The following is a 15,509-nucleotide window of genomic DNA, read 5'->3' as shown; positions in this document are numbered from 1 at the left end:
CTGGGGGGGGGAGCAGATAATTTTTTAAATAAATATCAGTCCATATTTGTGATTAGCATACAAACCCTTCATCATACTTTACGAAGAGCACAGAAGGTAGAGAAAGAATGCTGGTCAAGCAAGAGCGCCAAGCTATCATTAAAAGTGTGAAAATTGCCCAAGTCAACCGTCACCAGTATCGAGCCACCGTGGCAAAATTCAAGCACGTCAAATCGAGTCCCCATTAAATTTCAAGCAATCAAGTCGATTCCCTTGCAAATTTCACGCGAGTCAGAAGTCATGCAGTCGCAACACCTTTGCACATTAGCCACTCGGTCGTCAAAATATGTGCACGTGCGTGCGTGCGTTAGCTCGCTGTGCTCACACATTCACAAGCACATATTGGAAATGGTCCGCTGTTTTTCTTCTCAATATTGAGCTCCCAGTCGGCTGTCGAAGCAATTTTAATCTTCTGCTTCTAAAAAGAGTCGGAAAACTCTAAAAGTTCAATGAGTGAAGCAAACGTGCTGAAGTGGCATTTAGCTGTTATGCTGCACGCAAATGGAACAAGAAAGTTAACTCCAAATAGAAAGGCCTTTAAATCCTGGTGAAAAATGATGATTGAACAATTTTAAGAATTTTAAAATCAATTTCACGTTACATTTTTTCCCGTAATTTTGGAGAGCATTTTTTTCCCCTTTGCGTTTAAAATGACTTAAAATCATTTGTTTGTAAATGTGTTTAAATGTCGTCACGTATGTTCTTTTAGCACATTTAATACGGCTTTTCACGTCGCAGACTGCACACACGCAAATAAAATCAAACGTTTCTTTTTAAAAAACGAATTAAAAATGCAGATTTTCTTTCAGTGTAAACGCGCAAAACCAGAGTCGGATCGAGTCTGGTTTGAGTCTTAGTCATGTTGAGCCTTCCCAAAGTTTTAGCCTCCTATGTCCGAAAATTGAAGTCCGACTTCAAGTCATGTAAGTCGCAAACGCGTCGACAAAAACATCACGTGCAAGGATGCTAAAACGGGCGCCGCAGCTCACCTCGGCCGCAGTCGGGGCCTTTGAAGCCCAGGAAGCAGTGGCACGTTCCCGCCACGCAGTCGCCGTTCCCGAAGCAGCTACTGGGGCACTCGTCGACAGAATCTGAAGCGACAATCAAGGAGGCATTTTCAACGCTAATGGCAGCGCAACATTCCCCCCCCCCTCGTTCGCTCAGACTTGATTATTATCCGCGCGGCTAATGACGGCGACGAGCTCGACTTCCAGCTGAATGAACGGTTTCATTGGGCCCTTTTTTTCCTGCAATTTGCTTGCACAGTTAATTAAGTCTCCCCCCCCCCCTCAAAAGAAGTGTGAAAGCAACACATTGAAAGCGAACACTTTCCCAACTATCATAAAGAAAGTGAAGTAATGTCGCTAACCACGTCATTGGGTTTTATTTTGCGCTGGTGCACAACGACATCGCCGAGAGATGTTGGCAATAGCGCGGTGACCTTGAGTGGAATACTCGTCGTCTTCTAAGAAAATAGCAAACTGATTAAACAACAGTGCCTCAGTGGTTTTAACCACAGGATTTTTAGTTACTCACAAAAAAAAGAATTATCAATAGATAAATATTAGAAGACGTAGATACAGGTTATTTTTTGTTATTCCAAAATAATGACTCCATCTTTCAAATGACACTGCAAAATAATATATATTTTTTTTTAAACAGAAATGTAAGTCAACTTCTCAAGATGATTTTTTTTCTCTAGCACATCAGGTTTTCATAACAATAATAATAATATTCATTCAATAATATTCTTAAGGTTCAGTAACAGCTGGAAGGTTTTTTTATTTGAAGCATCAACTTCAAAACAAAAATGAAAATATCTCAAAAACCTGAAGTACGTAAAAAAAATTAAAATAAATAATAATAATAATAATTATTATTATTATTAAAATCGTCCATAGGTGTGAATGGCTGTTTGTCTATTTGTGCCTTGTAATTGGCTGGTAATAAACAAATATATATATAGTTTTAAATTTTAAATTATTTCATAGTTTTTTCCCAACCTCATTTTCTGGACTATAAGGCGCACCTGCATATAAGTTACAACAGCCCGTTTGGGGGAAAAATCTACACAAAGAAATTATATATAAAAGCCGCACCAGAGTATAAGCTGCAGTTTTCAAAAATGAGTCGTTTACCGCATGTACAGAACGATTTTGTACTGTGAATGCACGTAAAGGCACATCAACAGATTGTTAAAACAATGCCTTTTAACACGGCGACAACTTTTTGAATTAAAACAGAACAGACCCAAGAGAAAAAAAAAAATCTAGATTTATTTAGTATATTTTCTGAGCTATAGAGTGCCCCTAGTGGTGAAAAAAAAATCCACAGAAAAGCTGCAACGTTGTCTTAGCTGCAAGGTTCAAAATTGAGGAAAATACGATAATAAATTTCAATTCAAAATTATTAATCACTCTAAAAATGTCAAGCAACGCACAGCCCTACATAGGTTGGATATTTATAACCAAATGTGATTAATACACAGGCAGAAATGTATGATCTACTGAGAAAAAAAAAACCCAAAACATTTCAGTGATTAATGTACATTCAGGATGACAATGTTTCGAGTCAATAATAAATAATTCTGTTACAGCAGAGCATCTCTTTATCCTCGTGCCATGTTTTATTAATTTAACACCGTCTTAAAATATGCAAACGGATATTTGGACAAATGCCTGACGCGCCTTTTTTTATGACATCAATCAAGCTGCCATTGCGATGATGCACTTCCTCCGTTGCTCCATCAAAGTACATCAACTTAATTGTCAAAGTAACGAAGACGACGAAACAACTCGGCGCCACTCGGCGGGATTAATGACACTGGAAAAAAAAAAAAAATCCTCCTGGGCGCAACTTTTGGCGAACAAAAGAACCTCTTGTGCTCTCACAAAGAGTTCCGAAATACGAGCTTTCGGATGGCGCTTCCTCGGGAGAGTCAATCATCGGCGAAGATGCGAGGTGAGGAGAGGACGGACAAAGAAGGGGATGGCGAGACTCGCCGCGGGCTCGTCTCGGGCTGACTTATAGATCAGGGGAGCATGGGAGGACTTTCCTGCGGCGCTCTATCATTGTGGAGAAGTCCGAAAAGAACATCAGTGTCGTGGGAGGCTTGGCTTTCTCTAGCTGTGAGCGTGTGTGTGTGTGTGTGTGTGCGCGTGTGTGTAATGGTGCTGTGTGACAGTCGCAAAATGAGATGTGGGATGTGAGGCATGCACGGCGTACCAAATGTCTCCCAAGGGTGCAATTATGCAGGGGAGCTTCTTGGCCTGAACGTAAAACTACAAATAAAATACACAATTTGGATAAAAGTATTGGGACGCACCCCCTTTTTTATGACTCAATCAGGGGTGTACAGTTTTCATACTTGTGATAAAGCGCCGATACTACATAGCGATACCAGCCTGACGTAAATATTCGGGTTGGAGCCATGTCAGCTAATTGGAAATATTTGAAGGTAAACACGACTTCAATAATCTTATCAGGATTTTTTTGTACGTTGTATATTTTTACGTGAATATTCCAAAATGTGACTTTATTCCGGTAATACAATGGCGCCCTGCTTTTTGAGGGGTATAGGGAGAAGGCATAAATGTACATACTATGGACCAAAATAAAGAAAAAGGAAAAAAAAAAAGGGGAGGGGGTGGGGAATCGATTTGGTTTTGAGGGAACAAATCGTTACATTTAATGTCGTTACATCCTTGAATAAAATCGCAGCCCATGCTTAGAGAATCATAGCGACTTGTCTTTTGTAGAGAGATACACTTCACTTTTTTTTTACCCCCCCTAAAAAAAAAAAGAATTAATGGAGATAAACCAACACTGTGTGTGTCCACAATAAATGAGTAAAAATATTTCAAGAAATTTAAAAAAAAAAAAAGCAAATTGCTGAGTGCCAAAACGCCAAGATGGAGCGGTTCACTGAATGCTGATTGACTCGAAATCCATCTGACGTCTGCAATTCGGGGAGCCCGGAGTTCAAAGCAAACATGGTGATGCAGCATTTCGAGGTTATGCCGCACGCAAGATGCCAACTCGGCCCGAGTGCAAATGCATTTCAAGTCTTCTGTTGGTGCGTTTAAATGTTGTCAAAGTACATTCAGTCGGTGAAATCAGCATGCGTCTCCATACTTCAGTCAAATCATCCCAGCGATTTCGATGTTTTATCATCATCCGAAGCCGTCATGAACCCAGGCGCTTCCGTGTTGAATACACATCAGCGCCCGACGCGTTATTCCCGCTTTGCGTTCTCCCCCGGCGAGCGAGCGGCCACGAATATCTCGTAGCCGCACGCTCGACGTCGGCCTGACGCATAAATCAGCGATTCAAGCAGTGGCCTTCATTGAAATTCATTAGCCAGCGTTTCGGGAGGAGCTAACTATTGTGCGAGTCCTCGCAGTCCGGCGGCGCGGCGTGCCAGTTTAATCAGCGCCTTTTCCTTTCCCCCGCGCGCTCCAGAGGACGGCGGGCACATGTGAATGATGGCGAGGCAGCGAGGAGGAAAGGGGAGCCCTCGCCCCGCCTCCTCGCGAACCTGCACTGGGATCCGTGTCAGGCGGGAGGCCGTCGGGACAAATGGCTTCACGCTCCAGAGGGCCGTGATTCAGAACAGTCACCAGGATACGTTTTCGCACGGCCGCGGAGCCACGAGTGACCGCCAGGGCAACCTACATTGATGACGGGGGGGGGACGGGAGGACGGGCACCCCCACCCCACTTAAAGCCTCAACCTGGGGCATTCAAAAAAATCTGCAGCACACCCAAAAAGTTCATGTTGTCTCAATTGACTGACTCGGCGTGAAATGCGGGCCCATTTCATTGAACACCAAGCTATGATTTGGTGGCATGAATGGCAACAGGTTAATCGTATCGTCTGAATTTCTCGCAAAGAGAATTTCATTGCAGTGCCTGACTCATTTGGCGCGTACATTTCACGACAAATAACATATCTTGGCTGATCTACCTATGCAGTACAATTAAATGCGCGTCTGCAACACGCTTCACTTTATCATTTTGGTTTCCGTGCCGGAGCTCAGTAACAATTGAAAAATACCGTTCACGACTTGGGGTGAGCCCACAGGTCACTTACGCATCACTCATTCTTTAATCCAATCCAACACGGACATTAGACATTCAAAATGAGAATTATTTGATTTTTAAAATTCACTATTATATAATAATAATATTTTTAAACCCCCCCCCCCCCGCCTCTCTCCCTCTCAAAATTTAACAGAGGCCGAGCAGCACTGTGTTTGCTCATGGAGTAGACGTGCCGGCTAAAGCGCAAGGCGGGTTATACCGAAAATAAATCTGAATATGTTACGCCTATAAAACTCATAAGTGGGGACAATATGGGACCTCAAAATGCCATTTTCTTTGATCTCCCACATTCCTCTACCCGAGTGGCCCCGTTTGAAGGTCAACTCGGAGCCTCTGCGGCTCAGCCGGTTGGTGGGATTCAATTTGCGCTGAAGGGCACTTAACCGGTGACCCATTTTCCAAAAAGAGGCCCTCCTGTGGGCAGAAGAGCTCCGATGCAAACCAACCAACAGCGTTGCAACTCGCAGTAATCCCGCCCAGCCCACTAAAAGCCCCCCCGCCTCAGCCCTCCTCCCGGCCCGTCCGCATCCCAATTCGTTGCGCTGTCGGGCCTTTTTTTTTTTTTTCGGCTCTAGCTTTCCCTGCTCGGCGACGGCGGGGAACTTTCATGCGCTCCCGTGTCGAGGAGAAATAACCAAAGCATGTCATATCAAAGCATAAATATTGAATTGCAGCCGCTGTGGGAAGATCTCCATCGATCCTGTTCTTGGCATGGCCCCTGTCGCACCGACGCAGGAGCTTTTAATTAAAGAGCATGCACGGTGGTGTAACCCGACTCCTCGTAAGCCATCTCGTCACCTCCGCACCTGGCTTGAGCACGCTAAGGCTAAGTGCGAAAAAAAAAGAGGTATCAGAGACGTGGAAATTGGGATAGAAAGACGGTGGCAGGAGTGTACACTCGACACATCAATTACCTGGATCGCCTAATTGGCTCATCAGACACTCCCGCTAATGAGGATGTTCTGATCCCGAAATGACCTCCTCATGGGCACTCATGTCCTGATTTTGTGGTTTTTGCCAGATCTAACTTGGTAAACCGACGTTTCTTCGGCTTTTCAAATGCAACAAAGTCGTGCTTTGCCTTTGACATGAGAGCGCTTCGACGTATCATTTGAAAAAGGCATCATCTCGACCAGTGGTGGGCGGTCAAGACCTTCTCTGCTGGCCTAAAATAATCAAGAAAAAATGATCATCTTAGGTGAGAGTTTTTATCCAATCAGAATTCAGCTAACTCGTGTTGCCAGGCAGATTTGACAGATTTGTGGAATCCACGCAACAGAAAGTCGTCACTGGCGACCATTCGAAAATCTAAAATACATTCTCGCTTTTTTAAACCCACGGAGGGAAAAGTGTGGATTTAAAAGCAGGACTTCACTGAAGGCCTACGTGTGAAATGCCCGCCACTGATCTCGACCTGGCCGAGCTGCCGAGTCACGAGTGGACAAACTTGGAATACTTTTCTGTAAATTAGTTGAAATGGGACGTCACAATTCAGAACGGCCTACTCACGGACACATTTCTTGAAAAAAAAAATAACAAAAAATCCCCACAAAAAAAACGTGGTTATTAAATTTCATACTTAACGAGATTGCAAGCACTCCCGAGACACAAATATATTATGATGGTAATTCATTTCAGTAAACGATCTGCCAATAGAGCAGGAAAATTGGACTTGGCAAAATATCTCAGAACAATAAAACAAAGTCTTATACACAATTTATACTCGCAGCACCTGTGGAACGATCCTATTTCTTATTTTAAACCCAAATTACTCGGAACCCGTCACAGAATCTCCATTTTACATTTTTAAGAAAATAAATACTTGAGGCAAGCAAAATGCTCTTCCACAAAAAAAATAAAAATAAAAATGCCCGCTAAGAGGAAATAATTGCAGGGCGATTGAAACATGACCCGAGCATTTTGTTTTTATGACGGTGACCTGTCGGAATACTTTTGTGGGCCTAGTAAAGATTCATTCCACAAAGTTGAATTTCTCGGGTGTCCGAGGCTGCTCACCTATGGCAGTGGTGAGAAAAGAAACCGTTTCTACGTCTTTGCCGTCGTTGTAGACGGCCAGGTGCCAGATGCCGGATTCCAAGTACTGGATGAAGCCCGTGTCGTGCGTTGCGATGGGTGCGAGGCTCCGCTGCAGAGCGGCGGGCCCCTCCAGGCCGGCGGGGCCGCGGACCAGCAGTCGCCGGCCGTCCAGCAACTCCACAAAGTCAAACTGCGGAGGAGACAGACGAAAAGTGAGCAAAGGCGAGGATTGATGGACGAGCCGCAGACGGGCCATTAAGAGTGACATGTGAGACGCGAGCACTCCCGGGCCGCGTTACGGCCCGAGCATCATTTGGTCTGCATGAATAAGTGATCCTTCCACGGCGGCGGTCGGAGCATTAGCCTGGCCGCAACGTGACTGGATGGGCTGCTGTCGTTTCACGCCGCGCGGATAACTTATCATGGACGTCGGCTTGAACGCCATTAAAGTGGAAATAAGGAGTAAATGGGTTGGCTGCAAAACAGGGAACCTCCGCAGTCGTCAATCTTTCTCTAGAGCTAGCTAGCTAGCTAGCTAGCAAGTGAGCAGGTAGCCTTTGCTTATTTACAGTGAATGCGCTGCAGCGTCGGACCTAAAAACAATCGCTTGTATCGATTAGCTGTTTGCCCCTATAGTCTGTAAAAGATTTTACTTGGAATGACCTTCAGAGTCGACTCAAAACGGCCTAGTCGGTTTCTTCATAGTTTTCCACTAAAAGTTGTTGAATATCTCGCTACCAGTTGCTCCTGCACTTTTCTTTGCGCACTGACTTTGAAAATCTTTCTCACGGTATACCGTGTTTGTACATTTTATTGTGAGGAAGTGAATTGTGAATGTATGTACTATACGCTGCCTTTTATTTATTTAATATCTTTCTGCCTGTCTATTAGCTAGTTTAGCTCGATATCAAGTAGCCTTGCTGGGCTACATATAGCTACAACTTGCTATCTTTCAAGTGAGCTCTAAAAAAAAGCTAACGCTAGCTTTTACCATTTTCTGCCTCTTTTTATCTATTAGCTATTTAGCTAGCTATCCCCTGAGCTTATTTACACCTTGTTATCTTGCTAGCTAGCTATAAATAAGACATTGAAGAAACATTAACGTTAAGAGCTATCTCCCAAATGCTATCAATCTATCAGGCATGCTAGCGCATACGCAAACTAAACAGCCATTCAATTAGTTAGCTAGCTAGACCGTATGATAGCTTTAGCTGATATACAGCTTGTCATATTGCTAGCTAGCTATAAACAGGGTAAAACAAAGTAGGCTAATCCTAAAAGCTAGTTCTCATCCTTCTACTTAGCTATTTTCCAGTTAATTAATAAACAAGTTTGTCTTAGCTAAAGAACGTCTTGTTTTCTTGCTGGCTAGCCATGAAACACATAAGACTGAGGGTCATCAATCCTGTTCCTCGAAGGCCGCTGCTCTCCTGCCTGTTTTCTATCACTCCCTGATTCAAATGCAATTAAATAACGCGCGCATTCTAGGAAAAAAAACCCCAAAAGATGTCCAGGCGAGTCCACAATTCGGGTTTACGCGACTGCCTTGATAACAAGCTCGGGTTGTCAACTTGGCTTTGAAGCTGTCACTTTTTTTTGATGACACCCGCCGATATTGTTTGCTTTCAAGGAAATCGGCGGGAAGAAATTAAGTGAGTTTGGCAAATAACATCTACGAGCAGTCGCTTCATCATATCAGCCGAGACTCCATGAATAACAACGAGGCCACATTTCACTTTCATCTCCACTCTGATCAGCGACAGGTAAGAAACGACCACTTTCCAGACAACACGAGGCGGAAAAAGCTAAATGACACCGGATGGTAATTTCCAGCGAAATTGCGCTCAAGGAAAAAGCAAAACGGCCGTTGTGCTAAGAGAATGAAATCTAAAGTGCGAGTTAGGCAGCCGGATATGATTCACAACGAGATGGATCTCGGGGAAATTAGAGCAAAAGAAAAGCCCTTCCTCTCGCTGCACCTCGTGAGGCTCCGACTCCTTTGCGTGATTCATTGGCGATACCCAACTGCGCAGAAACGGATTGGAAATCCTCAACGACATCACAAAAGAAGCTGATTCATAATACAGCAGAAAGGGTTATGAATTGATTCCGCGCTGGATCTAACAATATAGCAATTTATATTCTGCCGCAGAGCAGAAATGTGGAAAATTGTTCATACTGTGTAGACATTATTGTAAATACAATAAGAGCGCATGCTATTCTTTTTAGTGATAGAAACAAAGAAAGATGTCCTTTAATAGTCCCACAATGGGGAAATTTGAATATATATATATATATTTATTTATTTATTTTTTTATTTTTTTTTGTAAGATTTTGTAAAATAAATGACCCACAAAAAAACATGACTTACACTCCAGTGTGACTTGTGCATTTTTTAATTTTTTCCTACCTGATTAGGCATTTTTGGGCTGCTACGACAAATAATTTGTATTATGGAAAATACGGTAATTAAAAAGAAGCTTTTTCAAGCAAAGCAAAAACATGTTCTTTTTTTCTTTTTTTTTAATTTTATTTATTTTTATCAATTACTGTGCATTATATTTTTGTGCTAATTCCCCAAATCAACCATTGCAGCAACAAGCTTTTTAAGCAAAAATATGTGACTTTTTTATCACACTTTTTTTATCCAAACAAATCATTGCAAAATTGAGAATAAGCTTTCTATGTTGGTACTTTTGAACGCTCAATCTCATTAATGTGAGAGATTTTAAAACTAGCTTACTTTATTTTGCGTGCAAAATCCAACTAATTCCCGATTTTTGCAGAAATGAGCTCATCCAAAAAAAAAAAAAAAGCAACTCCAACCTGCGTGTGAGACGGCGGCAGCCCCCTCCTTCCGTAAATCCCCACTAAGGCGTCCTTGCTGAGCGACACGTTGAACTTCATGTACACGGGGTGGTCCACGAAGACCTGCGAGCGCCAGAAGACGGCGGGCGGGATCTGCTGCGCGACCTTGCGGCCCACGTCGATCTCGCCCATGTCGATGTAGCTGTCGTCGGGAAACAAGCTGTCCAATTTGCCTGAGAAACACGGGAAATCGGTCAAAAAGTTCACACACATTAATTCAGCGCGTGCGAGCCTGGGGGGGGCGCGAAGAATATAATAAACGACCCCCGTGTGACCGTTCCTGTCATAACGCCAAAGAAGACAGCATAAATACATTGAGAGCGGAACGTGAGGTGCAGTGAAAAAAAAAAAATACAAATAAAAAATACACAATTATATCATGGAATCAGTTCACTGCTTAAAAAAAATTAAAAAACATGTGTCGTGTTTTTCTCCCCTCATTGCTTTGTAATTTATGCCTCAACACATTTTCAGAGACTTGCCACCAAAGTAATGACACGTCTCCGTAAACCGAATTAAAAAGGTCGAACATATGGCGGCACAAATGGTACGAGCGAGAGGGAAAGAAAAACACGAGTTGTACAGTTGTAATTGAAGCTACAGTAATAAAGCGAGAGATGTAATTATATTGGAGAAGGATCTGGAAAGCCGAAAAACGCGGCGAGCTCCATATGCTGCTAGATTGCACCTGCTACTGGACTCTGCGGAAATGACAACATCTGCTAGCCGCGCGTTGACGAGCTCCAACGAACGTGCTAACGACAACGAGCCTCGGGACACGGCGGCGGGCACGGCTTCGGGCTGCAGATGGCGCTCGGAAAGTAGTGTACGGTCGTTTGCAATCCACCGCTGCAGACACTAATAATTCAACATCCGCATTTTTGGAACAAAAAGTTTTGCAACGCGCCAGCTAGCCAGCAATGAGCTTCTCAAATAGTGGGGCAGGAATCCTGGTGGGGGGGCGCGGTGCGATGCTGAGGGGGGGGCGCGTGTGACCTTGAGGAACATGCTTTTTTTTCCCCCGCTGTACAGCAATAAAGTGTAATTGCACCTCCCCTCCACTAGTTGGCACTGATGCTCTCCTTGCACATTGTGGCTACGGTGTCAGTTTGTTTTGCAACGAAAATGCGATTATTTATAGTTGTGGCGAAGAGTGGGTGGAGGGGCGGGGGGGGCACGAATTGTTTTCTTCTTGCTGGGGGGGGGGGGCGTAACAGAAAATAATTGCGAAGCACTGAGCTAACCTGATATTTAAATGCAATCAGATTTAAGTGGTTGGGTGAGCAAGTGCACTTCGCACAAGTCTGACGGGAACCGTTAAATCAGAGCGCACCCAACAGACGCTCGAGAGAAATATAGCAAACATGGTGCATCGGCATTTAGCGGTTATGCTACACGTACATGGAATACGCTGCCAACATAAATGAAGTGTTAATGTTTCAAGTGTAATTTTTTTTTCCCCATACATATGATTAAGATATTTTATCGTAATTTCTATACTCAATTTTTTCAAAATTATCGTCTTGCGCTTTCGATTCTCTCCCAAATTTTTCGACTATTTTTAATCCATCTACTTTGCTTTTAAATATCTTAAATTCTTCCATTTTACATTTGTTTCCCTTTAAATGTTGTTTTATATGGCAACTGTGTGAAGCACTTTGAGTTAGCTTGTGTGTGAAATGCGCAGAAAACTGTAAATAAAGCGGCCGTGGCTTTTGATGTGACGCAACACAAACACAGCCGGGAAGTCCACTTTGAAAGCGGTTTGTGGTCGATGACTTAAGCGCCGAACTAAGTGGCACATTCTTGTACAGTCTGACTGTCCAATGACGGGCAGGTTGTTCAGTCACGCTTGTTGCCATCGCTGGCTGGCTCGCATGTCAGTCATGACCGAGCCAATTAGCCCATTTGGCTCAAGTCCATGTAAATGGAGCGCTTGTGCTGCGGAGGCAAAACAAGAAAGAGACAGCTCGTCATTGTTACCAGTGACAGCAGCCTAGAATGAGACTTATTCCAAAAAAAAAACAAAAAAAAAAACATTGATTTCCCGTCCCCGGCGGCTGAGCTCGGACCTTTTCTGCCGCCGCCTCGCTGGCTAAACACACTTTTCTGCCATGTGTTAAATGAAAAAAGACAAGTGCGGGATTCATCTATATGGTAATGACTCCATTCTCTACCTTTTGTGGCCTGCCAGTGGCAAATGGCACGGCTACATTTTGGCCCATTTGCCCCGCCGGAATGGAAGCGAGCAAACTTTCCTGGAGCCGAGCCGTCGGTACCGTGGGGCGAACACATGCTTTCCTTGGCAGCGCCAGGCACGGCCGTCCGGGTGGGGAGATGAAAGGATCACATCCGTTATGAAGGGTGAGCGAGTTGCTAATCCCCCATAACCCCCCCCCCCCACTCCACTCCACTCCGCCGCCCCACCTCTACAGTTGTAGCCCCCGGACGCCGGCTCCCAAAAGCTGTGCCATTTTCTCCCTCCAGGAACAAACAAGGCTTTCCCACTGACAAGCACTTTCATAGGATTACACCGCAGATCTCGCTGAGGCCCGAGTAGGCGCGATGAGAAAACAACCGTAGACTGGCCGCAAATGTCAGCGTCAAACTTTTTTTGTTTGTCCAACAAAACTTTGCGGCTGAGCCGTTGCGATAACGCGCTTACGAGCCGCACTTACCGTCGTCTTTGCCCCGGCGATCAGGTACATCCAAGCCCGTGTTGCCGAGCGGCCTCAAGCTCAGGTCCGTCGGGAAAGGTAGGCCGCTCGTGTTGTCGTCCGTCACGTGGTACATCTGTCTCTGCGTGGGCTTCAGGTGCCAGTTTAGTCCAAAAAGGTGCATGGCTAGAAGGGGGCACACGAGAAGTACGTTTTGAGTTCAGACAATTTAAAAAAAAAAAATAATAAATTCGACCAAATTAGTATGACGTGAACTTGAATTAGTAAATCATAAATCAGATGACAACAATGATGCAAACAAATCTGTGGCTTTAAGTACTTCAACTTTGCATGTTAGAAGAAACAATGACATTTAAACAGACGCCACTTTTTATGCACGGAACTTGTCCAAACAATAAATAAATAAATAAACAAACAAATAGATAAATAAATAAATTAATAAATGAATGAATAAATAAACAAATTAATTAATTAATAAAATAAATAAATAAATAAATAAATAAATAAATTAATAAATAAATTAATTAATAAAATACATAAATAAATTAATAAAATAAATAAATAAATGAATGAATGAAGTAATAAATAAATAAATACATCAATAAATACATAAATAAATAAATAAATGCCATTTGGCTTGATTTCATATATGTGTGATTAATTTTGTGCAAAGAAAAACAACCTAACTTTCAGTTCTGTTACTCAAGTGACAAGTTTCAGTGCAACAAAACAATCCCATGAAAATAAATAAATAAATAAAAATAAAGTTGCTTGACCCCATGCACATTTTGAGGAGTTGAATATTCGAAAATGTATTTGGAGAGTGTCACAACAAACAAATGGATGGAGTGGCCCATATATTATTTGTGACATTTTGGTTTGCCGGTGCTCCATCATTTTTTTTTTTCCCCGCAGCGTAAAACATAATAACGGCTGTGAAAAACCGGAGAAGCTGTCCACCGGGTACACTACAATCGATCGGCGACCAATCCGGGGTGTAATTCACTCATCCTGGCATGTCAAACGGGGATAATCAAAAGTGTGCATTTTGGATAAAATCTTCAACTTCAGAAAAAGCAAAAGGTTTTTCCTGGACGTAAAAGCAAACGGTTTAATGGTTAACGGCAAATTCCGCTGAGCTTTGGCATCCGAGTGCCGCGTTGACCCCGAGCGACAAACATCTGCCTGCCGGTTGCCGTGGAGCACCCCTGCTGCCTTGTGATCGCTTCAAGCTGATTCATTCCCAACAACGAGACTGAATCCCAAAAGTCCAAAAGAAAAGAAAACGTGACGTCAGCGCGCTGATATTTTACAAGGTCGACGAAAGAAATGTCCTACAATGGTGGTGCGGGGGGGTGGGGGGGGGGGGGGTTGACAGATCACCAATACGAGAATGGACAAGATGAGCTTAGCGAGGCAAAAAGTAAAACGTCGGAATTCCAAAGTCAGCAGAAAAAAGGTCCAAGAACTCAATAGGGGGCCATTTTATTGTTTTGTTGCTTCTCTTTCAAACTCTTGGAGTAAATAAGCACACAATTCATTGAGAAACTTTGAAAGTCTTCAACAGGCCAATGCCGAGTGGAAAAATCATTTCCGGTTCACTTGATTCAAGTTGATTGAGATTAGAAATGCGCCCGTCGTTATTTGACAAAAACGACTTTCTTCTCGCTTCAAAGTTCCGCTCGCTCGTGATTCATTTGCATAAACGGTGTTTAAAAAAAAAAAAAAAAAGGTTGAATTGTCTTTTTATGATACATAACTCTGGTGGCAGAATCACAAAAAAAAAAAAGGAATGAAGAAAATCGATTTCACCACGTTGAAAATCGGCTTCAGTGGCAGAATTTCTCTATTGTTGCACTAATGAAGGATTGTTAGAAAACCCCCTTTTCACACTGCACTCACACACTTTAACAACTTATCTTATACGCCTGCCGACATCCCACCATGAGCGAAAGTATTTTTTCTATTTTTTATTTTTTTACGAGACAGCCCCGAAAAAAACCTAAGAGGTGATTTTCATTCAAGATTAAAGTCAACAATATTTTTGAACATCCACAAAAGCGCCCGACACATTGACAGTCGGACAAAAAGAAAATCCGTGCTCGGTTTTCGGGCTGACTTCCAACTGTTTCTGCGACTGCGTTACATCCAAATTGCAATTAAAAATAACGTGTCAATGCTCGTCAGAGGAAAAACAATTTTCGTCATGTCAAAGCTTTAAGAGGGATGACGGTAAAGGTCATGAAAAAGTCCAAATTACAGCTCAGTAAACGTCCCGCCTTGGTGAGGCCTGTCTGCATTTGTCTTCAAGAAGTTTCTCCACAACACTCGACGAGGCGCTGATCTATGTCTGCAATGACAACGAGTGAACAAACGGAACACGCGGCTTTTGGTTTGTCATTGCCAAAGCTGCCGAGAGCCTCTCCTTTTTGATTTGTGGTTTTACGGCCAGTTTGTGGGGAGAGCGAGAGGGACAAAGAGAGCGCGCCGAGCGCCAAACACACTTTCGGGATGTGTCGTTCCAAGTGTCCTAGTAATGCGTCTTTGCCGGGGTCCATTCTTCATCCCGTCCATCCCCGAGGCCTCCAATGGCAAACGAGCGCTCCCATCGTTAAAGATTTACGTCGGAGTATCTGTCACAGGCAGTGGATTGGATGCGAGCCAAGAGAGATGCCCTATTTTGGTGGGTTTTTCTTTTTAGGGGGGGGGGACGCAAACTTTACAATGACATATGGAGGGTTTTGTAGGACTAACTAGAGACTTCTAATGAGATCGCCAGTGACGG

At 43.4% G+C, this 15,509-nt stretch overlaps 1 protein-coding gene across 11 annotated transcripts in view; it reads right to left on the bottom strand.

Moving 5' to 3' along the window:
- Positions 1-15,509, bottom strand: part of tenm4 (teneurin transmembrane protein 4) — a 152,224-nt gene that overhangs the window by 68,478 nt on the left and 68,237 nt on the right. For all 11 annotated transcript variants that reach the window (XM_088301570.1, XM_088301569.1, XM_088301571.1 and 8 more), the window contains 4 exons: positions 12,725-12,889; positions 10,005-10,219; positions 7,158-7,368; positions 1,029-1,130 (listed from right to left, as the gene is read on the bottom strand). In XM_088301570.1, coding sequence (XP_088157696.1) covers positions 1,029-1,130; positions 7,158-7,368; positions 10,005-10,219; positions 12,725-12,889 — 693 coding nt within the window. The remainder of the gene's footprint in view (positions 1-1,028; positions 1,131-7,157; positions 7,369-10,004; positions 10,220-12,724; positions 12,890-15,509) is intronic.

Source organism: Idiotropiscis lumnitzeri, chromosome 7, assembly GCF_059441095.1.
Source record: "Idiotropiscis lumnitzeri isolate Australia: NSW breed Sydney's pygmy pipehorse chromosome 7, RoL_Ilum_1.0, whole genome shotgun sequence".
NCBI classification, from domain to species: Eukaryota; Metazoa; Chordata; class Actinopteri; order Syngnathiformes; family Syngnathidae; genus Idiotropiscis; species Idiotropiscis lumnitzeri.
This window is presented reverse-complemented; position numbering and strand designations above follow the sequence as displayed.